This window comes from Ovis canadensis, chromosome 12 (genome assembly GCF_042477335.2).
Source record: "Ovis canadensis isolate MfBH-ARS-UI-01 breed Bighorn chromosome 12, ARS-UI_OviCan_v2, whole genome shotgun sequence".
NCBI lineage: Eukaryota > Metazoa > Chordata > Mammalia > Artiodactyla > Bovidae > Ovis > Ovis canadensis.
The window spans coordinates 29,420,616-29,445,920 of NC_091256.1; the positions used below are offsets into that span (position 1 = coordinate 29,420,616).

The 25,305-nt window shown below is 41.9% G+C and overlaps 1 protein-coding gene across 1 annotated transcript in view; it reads right to left on the reverse strand.

Moving 5' to 3' along the window:
- Positions 1-25,305, reverse strand: part of USH2A (usherin) — a 939,490-nt gene that overhangs the window by 31,008 nt on the left and 883,177 nt on the right. Inside the window, exons 64-69 of the mRNA XM_069544562.1 lie at positions 21,065-21,274; positions 17,867-18,105; positions 16,567-16,775; positions 8,170-8,346; positions 6,528-6,611; positions 1,241-1,485 (exon numbers count right to left, since the gene is read on the reverse strand). Of these exons, the coding sequence (XP_069400663.1) occupies positions 1,241-1,485; positions 6,528-6,611; positions 8,170-8,346; positions 16,567-16,775; positions 17,867-18,105; positions 21,065-21,274 (1,164 nt within the window). The remainder of the gene's footprint in view (positions 1-1,240; positions 1,486-6,527; positions 6,612-8,169; positions 8,347-16,566; positions 16,776-17,866; positions 18,106-21,064; positions 21,275-25,305) is intronic.

Genomic DNA, 25,305 nt, shown 5'->3' on the forward strand with positions numbered 1-25,305 from the left:
GGAGATTAGAAATTACAGCCTTTCCTGGCCCAGGCAGACACAGCCCCACTCCAGAGTGCACCGTGGGGATCAGTCTCCTTTACACCTTCAATTAGTGCTCTGTGGGGCAATGCCTTTACCTTTAGCCCCTGAATTGTTGCCCGACCTCTGTCTTGGCAGTGGGTGGTCTGGAGCCACAAAGAGCCATCCATCCGCCCTGGTGCAGGGTGTTATGGCCAAGGACAGACCCAGCACTGCTAGCACTTAAATCCCTCCCCATCTTCCCTTTTATCTCTAATCTTCCAAGTTTCACAGTAACATAACCTGTAAATTCTCCAGTTGATTTCAACATACAACTCTTCTCTGCCATGCCCTGACATAACTACAGAGCAGACATATTCACCTCTTGGGCACATTAGAATCACTTTTGAAGTTAGAAAAGGAATACCAATCCCCAGGTCCCATCCAAGGCCAGTGAAATCAGAATTTCTGGGATAAAGCCCAGGCATTGGTATTTTCCAGTTTCCCAGATGTCTTAGCCTAATGCTATAATAGAACACTATGGACTGGGTGGCCTAGAGACAACACTAATTTATTTCTTAAACTCTGGGGGTTGGGAAGTCCAATATCAAGGGGCCAACAGATTGAAATTGTGATGGGGGCACACTTCCTGGTCCCCACATGGTGGAAGGGACAGGGGAACTCCCTGGAGTCTCTTTTATAAGGGCATTGATCCCAGTCATGAAGCTGCACCCTCACGACCTAATTGCCTCTCAAAGCCCTTCCTCCCAGATACCATCACATTTGGGACTACGGTTTCAACATATTAATTTGGGGGTTACACTCCAAGATTCTGTCTCTAGTACTAGGTGATTCTATTGTGCAACCAAGGGACTTCCTTGGTGGTCCAATGGCTAAGACTTCATTCTCCCAATGCAGAGGGCCCAGGTTAAATCCCTGGTTGGGGAACTAGATCCCATAGGCTGCCACTAAAGACCCCACATGCCTTAATGAAGATGGAAGATTCTGAGTGTCACAACTAAGACCCAGCAAAGCCAAATAAACAATTAAATATAAATATCTAATGAGCAGCCAAAGCTGAGAATACTGTTCGAGGGTTAGCCTCCCCTGGCCCCGCATTTAGCCAGACTGAACTGTTATCTAGTCCCTTGCTACTATGGTTTTGAAAATCTTTCCTTCTAAATAAAAACAAATATTCTAGTCCATTGGGAGAGAAGTGAGGCTGCCTTTAGGAACATACCACATGGGTTTCCCCGGGTGGGTAGACATTCAGTGGAGACGTTCGTTTTGGAAGAGGCACTAGGGGAGGCCTCTCTCTGATATATGGTTCTTTGCGGATTTTTCTCTGTAGTATCAGGGACAGGAAAATGGCCAACAAAATCAAGCCCAGCACTGCCATTAACACTATGAACCACAACTCGCTGTAGAACTCCATGCTTTTGCTTCCTGATCCTTTCTTTTCTCCAGGAGTTGTCAGCACCAGGCCTGCAAAACCCAAGGACAGAAAAGGGAAATGTTATTTCAAAAGGCAAATTTGTGACTTCTTGCTCTGTTGTTTGATAATAAACTAGACAGGAATTTATAGTGTTTGGGCGCACTTGTGCTCAGGCTGGGAAGATGGTACGGTGGGTCAGCGGGGTGTAAGGAGACCCTGACGACCCTCAGGAGACCCTGCTAACACTTCTCAGGTTGGAAATGGCAGCTGCCCTGGCACATTCCCTGGAAACACAGTTGGAGGCAGGATGAGGAGATTTTCAAGAGGGTTATCAAAGTAACCTTCTGTCGGGCTGCAAAGAATTGGACACAACTGGGCACATCTGCACCCACGAGAAGTAACCCTGGAGAAAGCCTAAGTCACAGCTATGTGCCTTGGGAGCAAAGTCCTTTCTGGGCTCACGTGAGGGGCTGGAACCAAGACAAATATTGCAACAGACACCTCATCACACGACACACATAGCTGTGCCCTCACTTCCTGTAACTGCCCTGTTCCCTGAAGTTCTGTGCAAACCAGATACTGAGACAGCAGATCCCATTTTCTGTTGGGCTGTTAATAGCCTGCACTCATTAACATACAGTTTCTTTACTTCTTGTGCTCTGGCCCCTCGGTTAAGCAGCAAGAGCTCTGCAAGTCATCATTCAAATGCCCTGGGAGAACTGGAATGGGCCAGGCAGGTAGGAAAGGCTTCCGGGTCCACTTCAGGGCAGGGTAAGGTGGTGGAATCCTGCCATCAGCCTGCTGACCTGAGCAGGAGAGAGTCTAGAGATCATCTCATCATCTCATCATCTCAAGAGATCATTTCAAGCCTAGCCCCTTGCTAGGGCCCATTTAGAGGCCTCAGGATCTGTGGCAGCTGCCATTAGACTAGCATAAGCAGAGATCCAGGGAGCTGCTTTTCTAAAGCCAAGGCTCATAGCACAAACTGCAGAAACTTCTTTAAGAGATGAGAATACCAAACCACCTTGCCTGCCTCCTGAGATACCTGTATGTAGGTCAAGAAACAACAGTTAGAACTGGACATGGAACAATGCTCTGGTTCAAAATTGGGAAAGGAGCATGTCAAGGCTGTGTATTGTCACCCTGCTTATTTAATTTATATGCAGAGTACATCATGTGAAATGCTGTGCTGTAATGCTGAATGAAGCTCAAGCTGGAATCAAGATTGCCAGAAGAATATTAATAACCTCAAATATGTAGATGATGTCACCCTAATGGCAGAAAGTGAAGAGATACTAAAGAGCCTCTTGATGAAATAAGAGAATGAAAAAGCTGACTTAAAACTCAACATTCAAGAAACTAAGATCATGGCGTCCAGTCCCATCTCTTCATGGCAAGTAGATGGGGAAAAAATAGAAACAATGACAGACTTTATTTTCTTGGGCTCCAAAAGTACTGCAGATGGTGACTGATGCCATGAAATTAAAAGACACTTGCTCCTTGAAAGAAAATCAATGACAAACCTAGACAGTGTATTAAAAAGCAGAGATATCACTTTGCTGACAAACATCTGTATAGTCCAAGCTATGGTTTTTCCAGTAGCCATGTATGGATGTGAGAGTTAGACCACAGAGAAGGCTGAGTGCCAAAGAATTGATGCTTTGAACTGTGGTGTTGGAGAAGACTCTTGAGAGTCCCTTGGACTGCAAGGAGATCCAACTAGTCCATCCTAAAGGAAATCAACACTGGATCTTCACTGGAAGGACTGATGCTGAAGCTGATGTCCAGTACATTGGCCACCTCATTGTGAAGAGCCAACTCATTGGAAAAGACCCTGATGCTGGGAAAGATTGAAGGCAGGAGGAGAAGGGGATAACAGAGGATGAGATGGCTGGATGGCATCACTGACTCGATGAACATGAGTTTGAGTAAGTTTTGGGAGTTGGTGATGAACAGGGAAGGCTGGTGTGCTGCAGTCCATGTGGTCACAAAGAATCAGACATGACTGTGTGACTGAACAACAACAACAAACGGTCAAGAGGAAGAAGGACAGACAGACACAGCTGCAAATGCCTGCTCTGTGGACGGCCTTCTGCCCTTTCAGCACCTGAAGGACTACTTGGGCCTGCTTGGCCCTCACACCCACATTCTCAGGGGAAGTGGATCAAAGGGGAAGTGTTCAGTGCTGGGGGGAAGATGTTTCAAGGAGGGAGAGAGGGTGACTTAAAATTTGAATGCCATGAGGGATATATTTTGCTAACCCTAGCTCTTTCTGATAGCTCTGTCCTAAAAAAGTCACTCTGCCTCTCTGGGCCTCATCTCTAAAATGAAGTGTGGGTGTCAAAATTCTGATCAAGCTCCAGCAGATCGGAATTCCTCTAATTAGGAACCAATGTGTGTTATTTGATTAAAAAAACAACACAACGGTTTTTGCCTAGGCACTGAAGAGTTGCACTTTCTCCATGTGGAGCATGGGCTGTAACTCCAGAAGCGGATCTAACGGTCCCAGTGGACCCCTTGCTCAAGAGGACTCAGGGGGATGTAGGGTAGCCTGTCCAGGGGAAGCCTCAAAAGGGAAACAGCTCTCCCACCAGTTGGATGGAGATGAGATCTGTGTGAATTTCCTGCTTGAAGGTGCCTTCATGTAAGGGAACAGAAACATTTTTAAAGTTATACAAATTAATGTGATGTTGGACAATACATCTTGGAATCTTCCATAACTTCACATGGTTTTCGGTTTTCCTCCTTTCAGCAATGAGACCCCAATTTGTATTCATGAACTGAGAGGAGATTTCACCTTTGTTATGAAGAGCTTGAAAATCCAGACCAGATCATGTCTCTTCATCCCTGTTTCTCTTTGCAAAGTACCCTTTCATTTTAAGGGACTCCACTCATCAAGTGGGAAACTCATGGTCAGGGTAAGGAATTCCTGGGGGTAAGTCAATTCCCTTTGACTCCAAAGAAAAACCCAACCCAGAGGTGGAGTCAGAGTAAACCCCATCCTGTTAATTGTCTGTCTCTAGGGAAGGCACACTCCCCACTGGCCAGGGAGACTAGATTGGTGAGATCACATGTGGTTTTACGCATCACATGGTCCCGCTCCCTGTGTCAGTATCACTGGGCAGAACCTGTTTAAAAGAGCAGACTCCTACACCCACCTGACTCAAAATCTCCACCAGGGCCCTGGAAAGGATATAATAAATAAAATCAGCAAGATGATTCTTATCTACTCTTAAATTTGAGAAAGCCTGCTAAAGAAAAATCATGGGACCAGGAGTCTACCAAAAAACCATGTTTAACTTCTCAGTAATGAGCTTGCGCAGAAAGTGAAGAAGAACTAAACAGCCTTTTGATGAAAGTGAATGAGGAGAGTGAAAACAGTTGGCTTAAAGCTCAACACTCAGAAAACTAAGGTCATGGCATCCGGTCCCATCACTTCATGGCAAATAGATGGGGAAACAGTGGAAACAGTGGCTGACTTTATTTTGGGGGGCTCCAAAATCACTGCAGATGGTGATTGCAGCCATGAAATTAAAAGATGCTTCCTCCTTGGAAGGAACGTTATGACCAACCTAGACAGCATATTAAAAAGCAGAGACATTACTTTGCCAAGAAAAGTCCATCTAGTCAAGGCTATGGTTTTTCCAGTAGTCATGTATGGATGTAAGAGTTGGACTACACCAGAAAGCTGAGCACCGAAGAATTGATGCTTTTGAACTGTGGTGTTGCAGAAGACTCTTGAGAGTCCCCTTGGACTGCAAGGAGATCCAACCAGTCCATCCTAAAGGAAATCAGTCCTGGGTGTTCATTGAAAGGACTGATGTTGAAGCTGAAAGTCTAATACTTTGGCCACCTGATGCAAAGAACTGATTCATTTGAAAAGACCTTGATGCTGGGAAAGATTGAGGGCAAGAGCAGAAGGGGACGACAGAGGATGAGACGGTTGGATGGCATCACTGACTCAATGGATGAGTTTGGGTGGACTCTGGGAGTTGGTGATGGACAGGGAGGCCTGGTGTGCTGTGGTTTATGGGGTCACAAAGAGTTGGACAAGACTGAGCGACTGAACTGAATGAGCTTGCAGGGGGCATTCTTGGATAAGTCACCATGTCCCTCAGGTCTTAATCTTTCCACTTGTGGAAACATTGGGGTTCCTAAAAGAAGACCGAATGAGGTCTGCTCTGTCCCACAGCTGCTATTATGTAAGATGAAATACACTATGCATTAGGTATTACAAGAGATTTTACATGGCATCCAGACATGTAATGTCTGGGAACAGAATAATACTTCATTATTTTTATAGACTGAAGTTATCTTTAATAACAGTATGTATGTACACCTGTGTTTCAGAATTTTTTTTTAAGCAAACTAAATAGGCATCCAAAGTAGATAGAACATTACTTACTGGAATTTAAAATAGGGTAGTAGTCTCGATTCTACTTTAATAGAAAAGATTTGGCATTTCTCTAACTTGCCCTTTGAAATTGTAAATTATTTCATGTTAGATGCAAACATTATGTGGAAAACTCAATTTAAAAGATGCTCCATAAAAATTGCAATTTCACCACTTCAACTAAATTACCTGGTATTAACAGTCAATCATAATCTTTTACAGAGGATACAAGACAGAAATTTCCCAAATTCATTATTTTAGTCTCTGAATCTGGAATATTTTTGTTATGATTAACACAAATTGGTATTAGAGTATTTTCTCTTTCCTCTGACTTCCTCTATAAATTCACTTTTTTTTTCTTGGTAAACAAATTCATAGGGCTCTTTATTGACAGAATTTTTGATTAGGAGAGAAGTTTTGTCATATATCTCTGCATCTACAATTCAATGATTTGGCATTTTAAGAGCATACCCTAACCCCTTGCCTAATGTAAGTTTCATGAGGATTTAAAAACAAATTCTTACAACACTTAACACAATTTCTTCCATATAGTCTATGCTAAGATGTGTATATACTTATATATATATACACACACATATATATATGCATAAACAAACAAGTATATACAAATAAACATACATGTTTCTTTAGCAAAATGAGCAAATGCTACACTAAATATAATTTGAGTTAAATATTTACCAAATCCAGTGGAGGTATCATATTGGATCAAAGGCGTCTTAGCACTTCCTTCTTCTGTAGTGCAGATGACCTGGAAAAAGAAAGCTAAACAAGAGGTAGATGACTTAGTTATTCAACATCAGCAAATAGCGGGCACAGTTTCAGAAAAGCAATATATTAGACCATGAAATAGTCTAAAAACAGGATTCCACAGCAAGTTTTGAGGTTTTATCTACTATGTAAACTTTAATTTCAAAGTTAAAAACTATCAAGGAAGCCAGCGATTATTATAGTAATAGCATATGTATAAGTAACAGAACTAAAAAAGTTCAGAAGTTATCTAGCAAAGGGAAAGAATTATCAGAGGAGTAAAGGATAATATTGGGTTGGCCCAGAAGTTCATTTGGCTTTTTCCATAAGCTATTACAGAAAAATGCAAACAAACTTTTGGGCCAACCCAATACATAGTGTATCTTGTTCTGCATATGATCTGAACCTGTTTCTTTAAAACTCACAGGTCTTCCTTCACTAGGGGACCCATAGTTTCTTACTAAGCAGGACAGCTCAAAAGGGATCCTGGAAATCAAATGGCCTAAATACTTCTTCCAGTACTCAGGACCCCGTGGGAAGTGAGTCTTGTAAGGTCACACAGATGGTTAAAGGCCCGGCCAGGGGTAGAACATGAATCTCCTAACTGTGGGCTATTTCCGCATCACAACAAGCTGCCCAGGTGACCAAGAACTGTGACCACAAAAATGTGTAGCTGGATTGTTGTAAAAATGTTATTGATTAGTTTCAAGTGCTATAAATGCAATACTGGAGCTCATTGTTTACCTGCACATTTTAGTCAAAATAAATAGTACATATTTTCAAGGAAACTAAAATCAAAACCAAAAAAAAAAAAAAAAAACCACCACTAATTAATTCATTGTAGAAACCCAGATTGTTCAAAATGACCTCTCATCCATTGGTCCTATGGCCATGTTGATCCTCAGAAAATAGTATCTTATAAAGCATTTTCTCATTTCAAGTTAAAAACATAGCAAACAGAAGCAGCACATGTAATTAAATAGGGTGAAGGAATTCAGTGTCAGAGGGAAGAGGGTTGTTATTTCAAGAACAGATACGGAGGTTGGTTAAGAAAAGCCCTTATTCAGGGTCCTTAATATCGGGAGATGGTCATGGCCTAACTCCGTTGGGGGTGCTTCAAGAAAAACTCCAAAGTGCCTAAAAGTGTATTATTTCAGGCATTGCTCATGGCATCAGTGATTCAAGAAGAGGTGAGTTTGAGCAAACTCTGGGAGATAGTGAAGGTCAGGGAAGCCTGGTGTGCTGCAGTCCATGGTGTCCAGAGTCAGACATGACTTAGCAACTGAACAACAACTACGTGGCTAGTGAGTGCTATTTCTCTGGCACACACAACCTGCCCTCCTGTCTTGTTCCCGGGGACCCTCAGGTCAGTGGAAGCAGTGCCCCGAGGACTGCATCCCAAATGCAGTGCGCCAGGCAGGTCAACACAGAGCAGTCATGTTTCCGTAAGTGGTCACTTAACCCAGGACGTGTTAATGCTGAATGTCTGCGGGTCACCTTTTCAGATCGAGCATCTTGGAAAGCTGGGAAACCCAGCTCCTTACGCACCGAGAAATGGGGGCAGGAGACTCACTTTTGTCCGCGGTCCTCGGGATATAGAGGGTGGTGTCGAGGCCACTGTAGAGGCGCTGTCCTCTGTCGGTCAGGACGAACTCCTTCAGCCGCCCATTCAGCAGGAAGGAGTCGCTCCAGTTCACACACACCACGGACAGGTTGCTGTCCACTGAGAATGGGGCGCGGTACTGCGGCACTGTGCGAGAGGGTGTCAGTTCTGAAAATGGCTGGCAGAAGGTGCTAAGTTCTAACAACAGCTAACAGTAGGTTTTAAGTTCTAAAAATGCTGTGGTGTGTGTGTGCGTGCATGCTTTTCATTTTCAAATATGGGCACACATTTTAAATTTTGCCCTTGCTAGAACCCTTCCAATTTAACTTATAGCTTAAAGGAAAAACCTGGCATTGGTGGGGGTGGGGATGAAAAGAAAATCACTGGAACATGGGTGAAATGCTTTCTCAGCAATGTTGCACCTGGTTTCCAAAAAAAAAACCAAGATCAATGAAGAATGGTGTTTTATGCAATACAACTATTAACATACAATGGTTCTGCTCACCAGCAGAGCCCCAGAGCTCATTTTGTTACATTTTCCTTCTTTTAACAGGTAAAGTATCCTTAACACTATTAACTCCAGCGGATAGCTATTTTTCATATCAAATCAATATTTATTGCTACAAAGCCCCAAGGACTAGATGAAGTTAATATATATATTTTTTTTCTCCCAACCAAACTGCTTAGATGGTGAATTATGTTCTTTTGGCACCCATTTATTTTTAAAGCTTTTTCTTGAACCGTTAGTTTGTTTTTTAAGATAGTTAAAAAGCCTTGCAAGTAGCAATTCGAGAATAATAATTCATTGCCTTGACTAATCAATCAATAGCACAGTACATTAGTACATAATCAAGCGCAGACTCGTAAGTATTATATCAGATAGAGAAGTGACTTTGTATGCATTTAGCAGGAATGCTCCCTTTAGCATTCTTCAGCTCCTTACTGAAATAAAGGAAGAACAAGCCTTAACTGAGGCTCATCTTCTAAATGAATCATTTTGGTAGCAACAAATGAAGGGCTACCATATCATCTTGTCAAGTCAGAAGAGATTTATTTCATGAGATCTCATTTGCTCCAAAATAATCAATACATTTGTAACAACACTGAGATCCAGCTATATATGAAATTGGCTTTTAGGAAAAAAGTGAGTGGAAGAAATAAATTGGGTATCCTTTTTTCTTTTAAAATCAAATCCATGTGTTGCTGATGTGGGGAAATATAACAAAATAAGAAATCATTATGCTATTGTGATCATAGATTAAACTAGGAAGACAGATTTGGTTCTCATCTTTCAAAATAAGATGAGAGGAAAATGCTTCCATAAACAGAGGAAAATGTTTCTGCAAATACTGAAATAAGAAGTATCAAGTCATTTTTCAATACTGTTGAAAAATGTATTCATTTTTCATTTGAAAATGAAATGAAAGGCTCATTTGGCCTAACTGAGGCGAAATTGAGCCTAATATCACAATGAAACATACTATTGTGTTTGTTGTGGTTTCACTCTTTCATTTAATTTCTGTAGATTTCCACTTCTCCCCTACGTTGTAACAGTATAGATAAAGAGAAGGCTTGTAAATAGTATGCAAATAGAAAGATAGGGGCTTTATTTGCCTTGTAGGATGTGGAGATCTTCCTGAAGAAAAAAAAAGTGTGATCAAACTATCAAAATAATCAGGAATAATGGATTTGGAGATTGAGAAAATGATAACTACTATGTCAACAAAGCAGTACAATGCACGTACAATAGAGTACTTGAGTTACTTTTCTCAGTTACTCCTTAAAACAACCTTGTAAGAATTAGCTCCTAATTTTTCAGGGGAAGGGACTAAGTTTCAGAGAGATTAAATAACTTGCAAAGGTCAACAGCTGGTAGGGGACCAAGGATCTGCACCCAGGCTTGCTTAATTCCAAAGGCTATGTTATTTCGTTGTAATCAATGTACATTTATTTAAAGGAGCATGATTTACTAATTCACTTTATGGGGGCACTCCAATTCTGATTTGGTTCATCCTGATTGTTAAATATATCAGGAGTTTTGTGAGCTGGTTATTGAACCCAGTCACTATTAAAAATTAAATCATGTAAACTAAATATATTAAAACAAAGGTAATAAATATTAAAACTTTGCATTTTAATATTTGTGCTCTTCAGGCTGTTTACATCTACTGTCCCTGGAGGGTGGAAATATTATATAACAGCACACGGTCTCTTCCCAGCTCTGTGTTCAGTGCGGTCACATTGGCAACTTAAAATCAGTCAAGTGGGAGTATTTACACTGTGGAAATTGGCAAGTCCTTCAAGTCACGACATTTTTTTCTCAAGAACGCCAGTTGTTAAACATTTGTACCGCACCTCTGCTCTCGCACTGAAGGTGTAATTTAGGAAGAGAGGGCAGAATATGCTGCTAATGCTTTTCCAGAGCTTTACTGAGTGTACACGTGATTCAGTTCAGTTCAGTCGCTCAGTCGTGTCTGACTCTTTGTGACTCCATGAACCGCAGCACGCCAGGCCTCCCTGTCCATCACCAACTCCTGGAGTTCACCGAAACCGACGGACCTTTGTTGGCAAAGTAATGTCTCTGCTTGTTAATATGCTGTCTAGGTTCATTACAACTCTCCTTCCAAGGAGTAAGTGACTTTTAATTTCATGGCTGCAATCACCATGCAGTGATTTTGGAGCCAAGAAAAATAAAGTCAGCCACTGTTTCTACTGTTTCCCTATTTGCTATGAAGTGATGGGACCCGATGCCATGGTCTTAGTTTTCTGAATGCTGAGCTTTAAGCCAACTGTTTTCACTCTCCTTTTTCACTTTCATCAAGAGGCTTTTTAGTTCCTCTTCAATTTCTGCCATAAGGGTGGTGTCATCTGCATATCTGAGGTTATTGATATTTCTCCTGGCAATCTTGATTCCAGCTTGTGCTTCTTCCAGCCCAGCGTTTCTCATGATGTACTCTGCATATAAGTTAAATAAGCAGGGTGACAATACACAGCCTTGACGTACTCCTTTTCCTATTTGGACCCAGTCTGTTGTTCCATGTCCAGTGTTAACTGTTGCTTCCTGACCTGCATACAGTTTTCTCAAGAGGCAGGTCAGGTGGTCTGGCTATTCCCATCTTTCAGAATTTTCCACAGTTTATTGTGATCCACACAGTCAAAGCCATAGTCAATAAAGCAGAAATAGATGTTTCTCTGGAACTCTCTTGTTTTTTCGATGATCCAGCAGATATTGGCAATTTGATTTCTGGTTCCTCTGCCTTTTCTAAAACCATGGACATGTGATTACATTTATATAAAACTGCAAATGCTATCTTCAAAGCATCTTGTGGTTTGTGTTCTCTGATCCACATTTTCTCTCTGCTAGTTTGTATAATGAGTTAAAAGGAATATCAGTTCAGTGCAGTTCAGTTGCTCAGTCATGTCCGACTCTTTCTGACCCCATGAATCGCAGCACGCCAGGCTTTCCTGTCCATCTCCAACTCCCAGAGTTCACCCAGACTCACGTCCATTGACTCAGGGATGCCATCCAGCCATCTCATCTTCTGTCGTCCCCTTCTCCTCCTGCCTCCAATCCCTCCCATCATCAGAGTCTTTTCCAGTGAGTCAACTCTTCGCATCAGGTGGACAAAGTACTGGAGTTTCAGCTTTAGCATTATTCCTTCCAAAGAAATCCCAGGGCTGATCTCCTTCAGAATGGACTGGTTGGAATTCCTTGCAGTCCAAGGGACTCTCAAGAGTCTTCTCCAACACCACAGTTCAAAAGCATCAATTCTTCGGTGCTCAGGCTTCTTCACAGTCCAACTCTCACATCCATACATGACCACTGGAAAAACCATAGCTTTGACTAGATGGACCTTAGTCGGCAAAGTAATGTCTCTGCTTTTGAATATACTATCTAGGTTGGTCATAACTTTTCTTCCAAGGAGTAAGCGTCTTTTAATTTCATGGCTGCAATCACCATCTACAGTGATTTTGGAGCCCCCCAAAATAAAGTGTGACAGTGTTTCCACTGTTTCCCCATCTATTTCCCATGAAGTGATGGGACCGGATGCCATGATCTTCGTTTTCTGAATGTTGAGCTTTAAGCTAACTTTTTCGCTCTCCTCTTTCACTTTCATCAAGAGGCTTTTTAGTTCCTCTTCACTTTCTGCCCTAGTATTTAAACCCCACATGACAGCCAGTCATTTGTCGTGTTTTTCCATGTCTGTGGATCCAGTAAGCAGATTAAGAAAACTTTCTCCTTTGGTACTAATGCAACCTTTAGCCACTTCTGCAGTGTCAAGGAAGTTCTGATGCCTTCACTCACTCCATAAACAACACATTCTGGGTATCTAAGACACTCTGTCTAGTGCTAGAGATAAAATGGAGAGAATGAGGCTAAAGGAGGCACAGATTTAAGGGAGAAGATATAAGCTCTGTCGGGTAGTCTCCCAAACTCAAGCTGATCATGAGAAGCTCAAAGAGAGGTGTGGAAGCTGGGTATGGGGGTCTGGGTTTCAAGCCAAGGGCTCGGGGAGAAGGTGACCATTTGGGAGTCAGCCTTTGCAATGGAAGCCTTTGAAGAGATGAACTCCCCCGAAGAGGGAAGAGGTGGGGCAGGAGAAGAAGAAGGAAAAAAGAGGGAAGGGGGAAGAAGGGGAAAGTGTGGGCAGAGAAAGTTTGGGGTTGAAGGTTAAAGAACTTGATTGGTGGAAGATCAACCAACAGAGTTGACTAAAATGGAACAGGGGCTTCCCTGGTGATCCAGAGGTTCAGAAGGTACGTGCATGCTCAGTGACTCAGCTGTGTCTGACTCTTTGTGACCCCATGGCCTGTAGACCACCAGGCTCCTCTGTCCAGGGGATTTTTCAGGCCAGAATACTGGAGTGCCATTATTGCCATTTCCTCCTCCAGGGGGGAATCCAACCCACTTTTCCTGTGTCTCCTGCATTGGCAGGTGGATTCTTTACCACTGAATCTGCCTTGCAATACAAGGGATATGGGTTCAACTCCTGGTCAGGAAACTAAGATCCCACATGCTGCAGAGAATCTAAACTTGCACAGAGCCCATGCACCACAACTAGAGAGCCTGTGCCCAGCAACGGAAGATCCCATGTGACGCAGTGACAATCTTGACTGCCACAACTAGGACCTGATACAGCCAAATAAATAAATACAAAAAAAAAAAAAAAGAAATAAAATTGAACACCCAAAGAGATAGGAGGAAAACTGGGAGCAACTTGCCATGCAAAGTATGGAGAACCACTTTTTAACCAAGGATGGGAGTTGGTAATGGACAGGGAGGCCTTTCGTGCTGCGATTCATGGGGTCTCAAAGAGTCGGACACAACTGAGCGACTGAACTGAACTGAACTGAGGGTTCAATCTCACTGAATGTTCCCAAGAAGTCAATGTGATTACTGGTGAAAAATGCCCAATGGATTATCAGTGTGGAGGTCACGGGCAAATTTAGGAAGAGATTTTCATGCATGGAAGAAGTGGAAATCAGTTGGGAGGAAGCTAAATAAAAGAAAATGGGAAAGTACTTGAAGACCATTCTTTAGAATAGAGTTGTGCCCTGGGGCGAGGATCTTGGCCAGGAATCAAAAGGGAAATGGAGTCTGTTTGCTTTGAAATTAGAAGGGTAGAACCAACAGTGATGTACTGAAGATTAGGGATAGAAAAACAGTGATCAGTAGTGACGGACGTGTTGGTCAAAACACTAGAGGGTGTGTTTCAGATGGAAGGACCACCCCTTCCTGCCGTGTCCCTGATGGGGATCATGGCTTTCTGGGGCGGGAAGGAAGCCAATTACTAATTGATGACTTTTCCTTTCCTGGTGAAGTATGGGGAAGGAGTTCTGCAGGTGGGTGAGGTGGGTGAGGATGGTGAGGGCATGTGGGAACAGGGTGAGGAGCAGTGAGGGATTGGAGGAGGGTGGAGAAAGTCTGAAATCTCTATTACAGATGGTAGGGGGCTAGTTGATCAGGTTAACACAGCAGTACCGAGGCTGCTGCTGAACTGAGTGGTCCTGAACTTAGAGAAACACTTCCACTTTCCAAGTGTGGAAGATGGAAGGACTGAAGCGCTAGCTTTAGCTCCTCACAGAGCCCCAGGAGCCTCAGTTCAGATTCTAACGGATGTGAACAGCATCCTGGAACTGTAGTGCACAGTCCGTAGCCCTGCCTCAGCTTTCTCATCTGTAAATCTGGTTAATAATAGGACTTCATAAGTCTGTGGTAAGGACTATTTGTCAAATGCTTGAACAGTGCCAGCAATAAGCAAGCTCTTTAAAAATGACCTTTTGCTAATATCCTGCTATATTGTTGCTCAGGCACATTAAGTCTTTGTATGAGGCACTGAATTTTCATGAATGTGTATCTCTCATTTTAAAAAATGTCAGTGTCAAATGAGATTATAATCTGTTACAATGTTTCTGGAAAGCAAATTTGCAGTAAGTGTTCAAAAACTTAAAATACTTAAAATGCCTGATGTAGTAAGTTTCATTTGCTGCTGCTGCTGCTTCTAAGTCGCTTCAGTCGTGTCCGACTCTGTGCGACCCCATAGATGGCAGCCCACCAGGCTCCCCCGTCCCTGGGATTCTCCAGGCAAGAACACTGGAGTGGGTTGCCATTTCCTTCTCCAATGCGTGAAAGTGAAAAGTGAAAGTGAAGTCGCTCAGTCGTGCCCAACTCTTAGTGACCCCATGGACTGCAGCCCACCAGGCTCCTCCGTCCGTGGGATTTTCCAGGCAAGAGTACTGGAGTGGGTTGCCACTGCCTTTGCTGAAGCTAAATTCCATTTAAGAATATAATCAAACATGCACACAAAGATTTGTTCGTTTCTCACTACATTTATAAAAGGAAAATATCAGAAACAACTGGAATGCCTCAACTAATTCACACAATGGAATATTATACAGCCGTTAACCTTGGTGGCTAAGTTTTTTTAATGCCATGGAAAATGCAAATAAAATAATATCAAGTGTAAAAATCAGATATTAAATTTTCATTAGAGTATGATCTCAACCACATAATAAAAGTTGCATAAAAAGGGATTAAAGGAATAAATTATGCCAACATATTAATGGTGGTTGCCTCTGGGTGCAGTGGGATAATAAGCAGGACTGGCTTCATGGGTGGGTAACCCGTGTAGCTGCCCAGGGCCCCTCATGTAGAAGAATTATAGACTTAGTCTGATGCTGTGCTGTCATTGTCTTGAAGTTTTTAATGATTTCTGAACAAGGGACGCTGTATTTTTATTTTCCAGTGGACAAACTACATAGCACAAACTACATAGCTGGTTATGATTATAAGTACTTCTTAATACTTTTTGTATTTGCCAGTTTTAAAAAGTAGACACATAAACCTTATCAATTCTGAAAAGGAGTTATTTTATAGAAATAGAAGGACACACTGATTAGTTAATTACCCTTTCCTGCACTCAGGAGCCCTTGTGTTCTTCCTGGAAGGGCCAGATTCCAGTGCTTACTGGCAATGTGAGCGATTATGTCGTTTGTAAGGAAAAGGAGTGACAAAGTTTTCCAAAAAGTTATCTAAAAGCAAATATAGGAAGCTTCCCTGGTGGCTCCATGGTAAAGAATCCACCTGCCAATGCAGGACTCATGGGTTTGATCTCTGATCTAGGAAGATCCCACATGCCGTGCAGCAGCTAAGCCCTGCACCACAGCTGTTGAGCCCGTGCTCTGAGCCCTCATGCTGCAGTTGCTGATGCCTGCATGCCTACGGCCTGTGCACTGAAACGAGAGAAGCCACTGCAGTGAGAAGCCTGTGCGCCACAATCATACAGTACCCCCTGCTCGCTGCGACTAGAGAAAAGCCCACGGAACAGTGAAGACCCGGTACAGTCAAAATTAAATAAAAAAAATTACCAAACTGGTTCCTTAAAATTTTAAAAAATTACAAAAATGTCATCTTCACTGTCTATTTTCATCTTACCCATATATTAACTTCCTCTAATTTGGTTTTCATCCCATTGCCACATGACAAATCTTCCTAAATTCATTTTTTTTTTTTTTAATTATTTGGCTGCATTGGGTCTTAGCTGTGGCAGTCAGGATCTTTGGTTATGGCATGCAGGATCTAGTTCCCTGACCAGGGATCAAATTTGGGGCCCCTCTTTGGGCTCACGGAATCCCAGCCATTGGACCACCAGGCAAGTCTTCCCTAAATTCCCTCTTGATCTCCATGTTATTTAATCCAATGGGCATTTCCTCCCGATAGTTGTCTTCATGGATGTCTCAGTCGTGTTCACTGGAATTGAACACTCAATCCCTTTAGCGAACTGTTTTCCCCTCCCTTCAGGACAAGTCTCCCCTCTGGCTGCCCTGCCGCCTCTCTGGCACATGGTGGCAGCCACTTCTACTCACATTCTTTTTGGGTGACGAAGCTGATCCATTCAGTGGCCGTGCTGCCCACCGCGTTGTGGGCCACCACCCTCAGCTTGTAGGTGGTGTAGGGCTGGAGACCCTCGAGGCTGGCTCTCTGCCCTGGCCCCCTGTACTTGGTCTCGATTTGGCTGGGGGTACAGGGGGTGGCTGAATCCGGAGGGCATGCCTTGTAGAGTTGGAGCTCATAGCTGGAAGGAGAGGGGACACATAAAGAGGAAACAGTGGAATTAGTCTAACTCTCTTTTAAACCTGATTAATGTTTAGTGAGAAACCATTTTGCTTTCACCGAACCACCAGCGCTTTGAAACTCCCACTTGTGGGAGACGGCTGTTTTCAGAAACACTTTATTTAACGCTGTTGGAAGTGGGCAGCAGATGGAACCAGAGAAATGATAAGAGAAGTCCCATGTACACACATGTTGCTGTCCACCCAGCAGTCCTTGTTGGTACAGATAAGATATTTCTCTTTTTGGAGGACAGTGATAAAACTTCTGTCGGAAAAAAAGAATATCTCTTCTCTCTACAGATTATTTTGAGTGAAATATATATCTTTGCTCTTTCAAACAGTGGTTCATTACAACACTTTAAATTACATCAAAAGAATTCTGATTCAGCCACTGAAGTTCCTTATGTTCTAGCTGAGCCCTGCAGAGTGAAAAATTCCAGGGAACTGTGAGGTGGAGCACATTCTTTCAATGAAGGGGAACACATTTCCTCAACTTTCTTTCATTGTTTTGGCAGCACACTGCAAGCCACAAAGGACCAGGGATTAAACTTGTGCCTCCTGCAGCGGAGGTATGTTCTCATAGCCACTGGACTGCTAAGAAAGTCCCTGGCTTGTGTTTCTTATTTTTGTTGTTCACCTTTCTATCCTTAGCTGATTTTATGATTGAAATACTTTGTAAGGAATTTGACCACACATCAATTTATTTGTCTATTTTGCTATAAAGTGAAATGAAGTGTTAGTTGCTCAGTCATATCTAACTCTTTGCAACTTCAAGGACTGTAGCCCACCAGGTTCCCCTGTCCATTAAATTCTCCAGGCAAGAATACTGGAGTGGGTTGCCATTCCCTTCTCCAGGGGATCTTCCCAAGCTAAGGCTCGAACTAAGGTCTCCTGCATTGCAGGCAGCTTCTTCACTGTCTGAGCCACCTGGGAAGCCCATTTTGCTATAGGTACCTGTTCAATCAGCATGTCTTCCTGGGGAGGGTTGGGAAGCTGAAGGTCCGTGTACATGTCTTATTTTGGTTTATTTCTCCCTTTGGCTCTCCCACACTACCTTTGAATAACACCGTTGGGGAACAGTGGCGGACTCCACTGGAAGGAGGCTGTCCTTGAGGCCAGCATCTGGATTTGCGGAGAGGACAATCCTGCGGGTGGAGCAGGAGGCGTTCTCAGCTCTGCTGTTGGCCCTTGGCTGCAACAGTTGAAGCAAGTGCAGGCCTCCACCCCAATGGAGTAGGTCGTGAAGGGCTGCAGGCCGTGAAGAGTCTGCTGGGTGGCCAGGCCTTCAGCCAGCTGTAGAAGGAGAGAAAAGGCTAGATGAGGCCGGGTCACAAATCACATACAGTTGGCTCACTTTCATCATGTACCATACATTCTCTGAAAACAGTGCCTCACTAGTGACTCTGGGAGCACCCTAGCATCCAGCACAGTACTTACCCTCAGGAATGACCAGGGGGAGAGCCATGGCTTACACATGCCAAAAAATGCAATGAGATAATAGCTAGAAAGAAGTTTGAGGCCACAGGATAGGAATCACAAGGCACAGCATTGTCTATTACCAGAAAACTAGAAAATGGCACAAAGCTCACAAAATACTGACCAAGTTCTGTGACCCTCAGAATGATGTGTTTTTGAAAAAAGTCTATATTTGAATTATATTTCAAACTCAACGTTTTCTAAGGTTCATATTCTGCCATTGTTACTTGTGTGGATCAATAATTTGGGCATCAAAACTCCCCTCAAATTCTAAAGTTGAGTATCATGAGCTTGAAATATATTTTATATATAAGTCAGTTCAGTTCAGTCATTTAGCTGTGTCCGACTCTTCTGCAACGCCATGGACTGCAGCACGCCAGGCCTCCCTGTCCATCACCAACTCCCAGAGCTTACTCAAACTCATGTTCATTGGGTTAGTGACGCCATCCAACCATCTCATCCTCTGTTGTCCCCTTCTCCTGCCTTCAATCTTTCCCAGCATCAAGGTCTTTTCCAATGAATCAGTTCTTTGCACAAGGTGGCCAAAGTATTGGAGTTTCAGCTTCAGCATCAGTCCTTTCAATGAATTTTCAGGACTGTATTCCTTTGGGATTGACTGGTTGCATCTCCTTGGAGTCCAAGGGACTCTCAAGAGTCTTCTCCAACACTACAGTTCAGCATCAATTTTTGGCACTCAACTTTCTTAATGGTCCAACTCTTACATCCATACACGACTACCAGAAAAGTGATAGCTTTGACTAGATGGGCCTTTGTTGGCAGAGTAATGTCTCTGCTTTTTAATACACTGTCTAGGTTGATCATAGCTTTTCTTCCAAGGAGCAAGTGTCTTTTAATTTCATGGCTTCAGTTACCATCTGCAGTGATTTTGAGGCCCTCCAAAATAAAGTCTCCCACTGTTTCCATTGTTTCCCCATCAATTTGTCATGAAGTGCTGGGACTGGATGCCATGATCTTAGTTTTTTGAATATTGAGTATTAAGCCAAGTTCTTCACTCTCCTCTTTCACCTTCATCTAGAGGCTTTTTAATTCTTTGCTTTCTCTCATAAGGGTGGTGTCATCTGCATATCTGAGGTTATTGATATTTCTCCCTGCAATCTGAATTCCAGCTTGTGCTTCATTTAATCTGGTATTTCGCATGATGTACTCTGTATAGAAGTTAAATAAGAAGGATGACAATATATAGCCTTGATGTACTCCTTTCCTGATTTGGAACCAGTCTGTTGTTCCATGTCCACTTCTAACTGCTGCTTCTTGACCTCCATATAGATTTCTCAGGAGGCAGGTCAGGTGATCTGGTATTCCCGTCTCTTCAACAATTTTCCACAGTTTGTTATGATCCACACAGTCAAAGGCTTTGGCGTAGTCAATAAAGCAGTAGTAGATACTTCTCTGAAACTCTCTTGCTTTTTCAATATATTTATATATATATTTAAGAGTTTGAAAGTCCATGTGTTTCTCTAAAGGTGTTGTTCTATACGAAATATACTTTTTTCCTCAGTTACCTTTGTTGCATTATAAACTTTTTCATTTATCTGGAGCAAATGTTTTTTACCTTATTGTGGTTTTAATAAGTGCTCTTTGGAACAGAAGAGCTCCGAAACTGGAAACTCATTTTCACATTAACATAAGCAACATTTAATTAAGAAGAGCTACCTGTTATTTAGAAAAATGTATACAAGGCACTCCAAATATAAATTATTTTAGTTTATTAATATTATCATTTTATAAGCATGGATAATCAAGGGTTGATTGTATTTACATCATCTATATTTATTGAATCGGAAGCCTTGTAGAAAATATGCTAATATTTCTTTAACATTCAATACGAGACTTCCCTGCGTGTGAGTGATCTTTTGAAATTGTGTTTCCATACTTGGCACGCTGGCCTCAAAGGATTTCTCCACACTTGCCAAAATTGTTCCCTCAATCAGTCTAAATAATTTATCATGTAATACTGGGATGTGCACAATTTCTCTATGAGGTTTGTGTGAACAAAGTATTATAATCTATACTTATTCATGAGAAATGTGAGAGTGATACCAGCTGTCCTGCAGAGAAAAGAGACTTCATCTCCAGGATGGTAGTCTCTTGGTTTAAATAATGCAGGAACCAGACTAGTTGATTACTAGTGTCCTTTTCAGCCAGTGGCTGGGCTAAAACCCAATGTGAAAGGTGATTTCCCACGACAGGACTGTCTTATCTCCTCAGTGTGCCCCAAATGTGTTATTGCATGAACAGTGGAGTAGGGCTGAGCTGAACCATTCTGTTGTCTTTTCCAAAGACCTAGAACTTTCTCGAAAGACTGAGTTTTCAGTGTGTTATTAGAGATTTGCTCATGCCAAATGGGGATTCTGAGGTTTTCCTTTGCTCTATTTTTTTCCCTTTTCACATTAACATTTACATCACTGACAAAGACTGTTTCTTGGCCCCTTACTACAAGCCACTACTATGTTAAGTGCCTGACATGTGTATCCTAATTAAATTCATTCAATTAACTTGATTATCTCTAAGGTCTTAGGCTTCTTACAAGATCGGTGGAGTCTTGAATACCACCTTTAGCCCTCCTCACCCCAAGCATTTACATATCTTCTGTATGTTTCCTGATGCTATTTCTTTGCAGTGGGATCTTTGTGTCACTAAGGTCACCACGGGGCAACTGAGAACAGATGGATAAGAAAGAAGGATCAAGACTAACAAAAAGCAAGGGCACCAAGCTTGATTATTTAAGTAAACCAATCAGAATACTGCTGCTCACCACTGTCTGGGCCCCGCTGGTGCTCCTGGAGAACAATCTGTAAAGAGTGACAATCCCGTTGGGCTTCCTGGGGGCGCTGATGTTGACCACTGCTTGGGTGGCAGAAACCGCGTGGAATTTGGGGGCCCTGAGACCTTCCGGGGGGGCAGGTCCAGTTCTACACCGCGTCCAGCTGCTGGGGGCTTTTCCTGCTGAATTCACGGCCCAGACCTCCAAAGAGAAATCAGTAAGACCCATCAAAAGCAAGGTAACCTCAAGCTGCAAAGAAGCTGGCAACCAGAGCAACTGAACACAACAGAATGAGAGATACTGTGATTCTGGAACTTCACAATCACAAAGGAGGGCAGGTCTTCCCTCCTTTTAGCCTTTGACCCTGTGAACAACAGAAGGGCTGATTAGAACCTCGGTTTCCAAATGCAATCAGCTGCTTTAAGCCTAATGAAAAGCTGCTCATCCCTGTGCGGGTCGTGGAGAGATTTTTGTTAGCTTCTGCAAACCGGATGGATCTGCAGACTCCATAAAACTCAGCAATTCTTAAACCCTGTCCTCACTCAATCTGCATGAAAATTAAATTTTCCTTTCATCAAGAAGTGAATAAACATATGGAAGGAGGTATAATCTTATTTATCAAGCACCATTTGTATAATTAAACACGAATATCCTAAAAGGTTGCCTTAGGTCATTATTTGCATGAGCAAGTAATTTGTAGAATGTCAGGTACAATAGACAGAGTAGATGGATGTGTGAGTGGATAGGGTTAAATTAGGCCCAATAATAGCCAACTACACAGTGATCAATCAGGATGATAGATCTAAATGGCAATACGAGAGGACTGTCTGCATGTTTAGGAGTAGGAGTCTTCCTTAGTAAGCTTTCATGTTGGGCAAGTCTAACTTCAGGCAAATTTTTCTGCATTTGGTGTCTTTGTGTGTGTGTGTCTATACACACACATATATACACATACATGAATATTATAATTCATATGATACATATGATATATAATTGTCTATTTATAACATATATGTATTTAATTATATATATTTGTTTTGAGCTTTTAAAGGCAAGTCTTGAAAACTTGATTCTATAGTACATGTGTTCTAGGTGTGTGATGTTAAAAGAGCATGTGGAATGTTCAAATGCAAGATATTTAGGAAACACTGTAGGAGAATACTTTGCAGTGAGAGTTTGGTTTCATTTTTATTTTGCTTTCACAGCAATAATATCTTTAAGAGAATTTAATGAATATCAGAGAGATTTCAGCAGTTAGGCTAACTCCTATCAATGTTTCTGTACTTTTTTTTTTTTTTTGCAGATTTCTCTAAAAGTAATCTTTCTGATGTTGAATTGTTCTTGAATTACAGTCAAGAGCAAATCTCCAGGCTGTTGCTGACAGGATTGCTAGAAGCCCTGTTTTTCACCCCAGTTTTATTGAGAAATAATTGATATACATGCACCATTTTAAAAAAGAGATAACTAACCTACTTACTAAGTAGAGCCTGCTCTTTTCAGTGCTCTGATCCATTGCTCCCATCACGTGGATAATAATCACTCACATTTGTATAAATTTTATACTTTACAAGACACTTTAACCAATGTTCACTGACTAGGTCCTCACAAACACAACTTTGTAAGGTGGCTGGAGAATATATTATTGGCCCCTTTTACAGATGAGGAAATCAAGCCTCTGAAATGTGACTGTCTTGTTCAAGGTGACAGAAGTCCCAAGACCTGAAACTAGAATTCTACTCTCCAGGAAATTTTATTGCTCTTTCCAGTAAGCTGTGCTTTTGATTCTGTATGTCATCCATACAAATAAGTAAGATACTCAGGATTATGAATATTAAATGACTTGTCTATAGACAATTACCTGCAATTCTGGATTAGGTAAAATCTCAGCTTGCAAGGGTAAACAGGCATACCCAGGTTGCCTTGAATGACAAAAGTTTCTTTTGATAGACCCAGGGAAGTAAGGAGCAGAAAACTGTCTTAGCAATGCGAGAGCCAGGTTCCATGGAAACCACAGTCCAGGGCAGAACACAACAGCTGCTCTTACCACCCTCTCTGGAATGGCCATGGTCAGTCTTACAACAGGGAGAGTAGCTAAAGGAAATAACTGATGAGGAGATCAGACGGTAAGGCTGATGAGAAAGAGCCTCTGACTTCAGTCTGCTAACCTCTTTTACTGAAAATTTCTTTCTGGAGGGTAGGAAAGCATTTTTGATTACACAATAAGTGACAAAGTTTGAAAAGAAAATAAATATTCTTGGGAAAGGGATGCAAAATAAGGTGAGCATACTGATATCAAACTCTTTGCCAAGTGTAAGGCTTTGGTTGGTAATTTAAGTGCATACAGGGTTTTAGTAGGGGCCACAAAGGATGGAGAAGAGCACAAGGAGGAAAGTGCTACTGGGTTTGACAAAATAAAAATTCAGCAAGCTGCCTATTAATTCGCGCTCAGTCACTCAGTCGTGCCCAGCTCTTGAAGACCCCATGGACGGTAGCCCATCAGGCTCTTCTGTCCATGAGTTTTTCCAGGCAAGAATACTAGAGTGTGTTGCCATGCCCTCCTCCAGGGGATCTTCCTGACCCAGGGATCAAACCTGCATCTCCTGCGTCTCCTGCATTGGCAGGCGGATTAACTACTGAGCACCAAATCTATTAAGACTTTTTAATGCTCACGCTGGCAGTTAGGTCTAGACCTCATGCCTTTCTGTGTTGCATGAGTTTTTACGGGGTGAAGTTCTAGTTCCAAAATATAATTTAACCCATGGTATTTTAAAACATTTGTGTCTCAGTAATGTAGTATTTTACTGTATTTTTCTAGAAATATTAAAAAAATAAAAACTGGGCCATACAGAATTCCCCATCAGTAACTGGGAATGAATGTAGGCTCTAGTGTCTTTTGTCTTTGAGAGGAGACCTTCATAATACAGTGCTTTTTTCCTAGTCTTTCTTTTTAGTATTCAATCAATTTGAGATCAAAATAGCATTCATATAAATCAACATGCTTATGCAAAGCAGGAGCAGCCTATTTACATGAGCTCCTCTGAAAATGAAAGCAGTTACACTGAAGAAAGCTGTGCTAATGAAGCATTATGGATTTCTCGAGACTTGTACCACAAGGCAGTATCTCTTATGCCAAACTACCAGAAGAAAAGGCAGAAAGAAACTGTCACTGATTCTCTTTCTGTCTTTCTCTCTCTCAAGGTAAAAAGTCGTTTAGCTAAAAATCGCTGTAGATTTTTGTCTATGCCCAGCTAAACAGGAGATAAAGGAACTACAGTATAGCTTAAGGTTCAGGACAAAAATACTAACAGATTATGCCTATGGTTTATTTTTACTGAGAAATAATGGCCCAAAGATTTAGGTCCATCTTTATATGGTAGATAAAAAGCAGAGATCTTGTATGGGGAAATGTGAGTAGTATACTCTGATCTTTTTAATGAACCTATATAAACATTAAGAAATGAGATATCTGGAGAACACAGGTAGAGTTGCCTACTTAGTCTGTCTGTCTAGCTACCTATCAGGTTGGCAAAAAAGTTCATTTGCATTTTTCCATAGATATTATGAAAAACCTTGAATGAACTTTTTGGCTAACACAATATTTATATCTATTTTTGGCTAACACAATATTTATATCTATCCGCCACCTATCTACCTCTTATTTACCTAACTAATAAACCAACCCACCTGATTTGTATTCCAAGATCCCCTCACATATTCTTGTTGCTGTTGTTTAGTCACTAAGTCACAGCTGACTCTTTGTGACCCCATGGACTGTAGCCCTCCAGGCTCCTCTGTCCATGGGATTTCCCAGGCAAGAACACTGGAGTGGGTTGCCATTGTCTTCTCCAGGGGATCTTCCTGATTCAGGGATCCAACCTGCATCTCCCTGTATTGCAGGTGGATTCTTTACCACTGAGCCACCAGGGTATATAAACAATATATGAGTTACTCAGAAAAAAGAAGGGACTTTTTAAGAGTGGAAAACTAAAGTATAGTTTACAAATTTCATGCTGAAGAGTGAAAAAAAGTAAGGATACATTTCATCTTTTGTTTATGCAAAATATCCTCACACTAACACTATCTAGTTGAACATATTTATCCTTTGATAATAAAAAAAATTAAAGGTGATTAAAGTTTCTATTTATAATTTGGGTTTAATGAACATTTGCACATGTGCACATATATACACACACACACATACAACACACACACCCACACATTATAACTGCAAG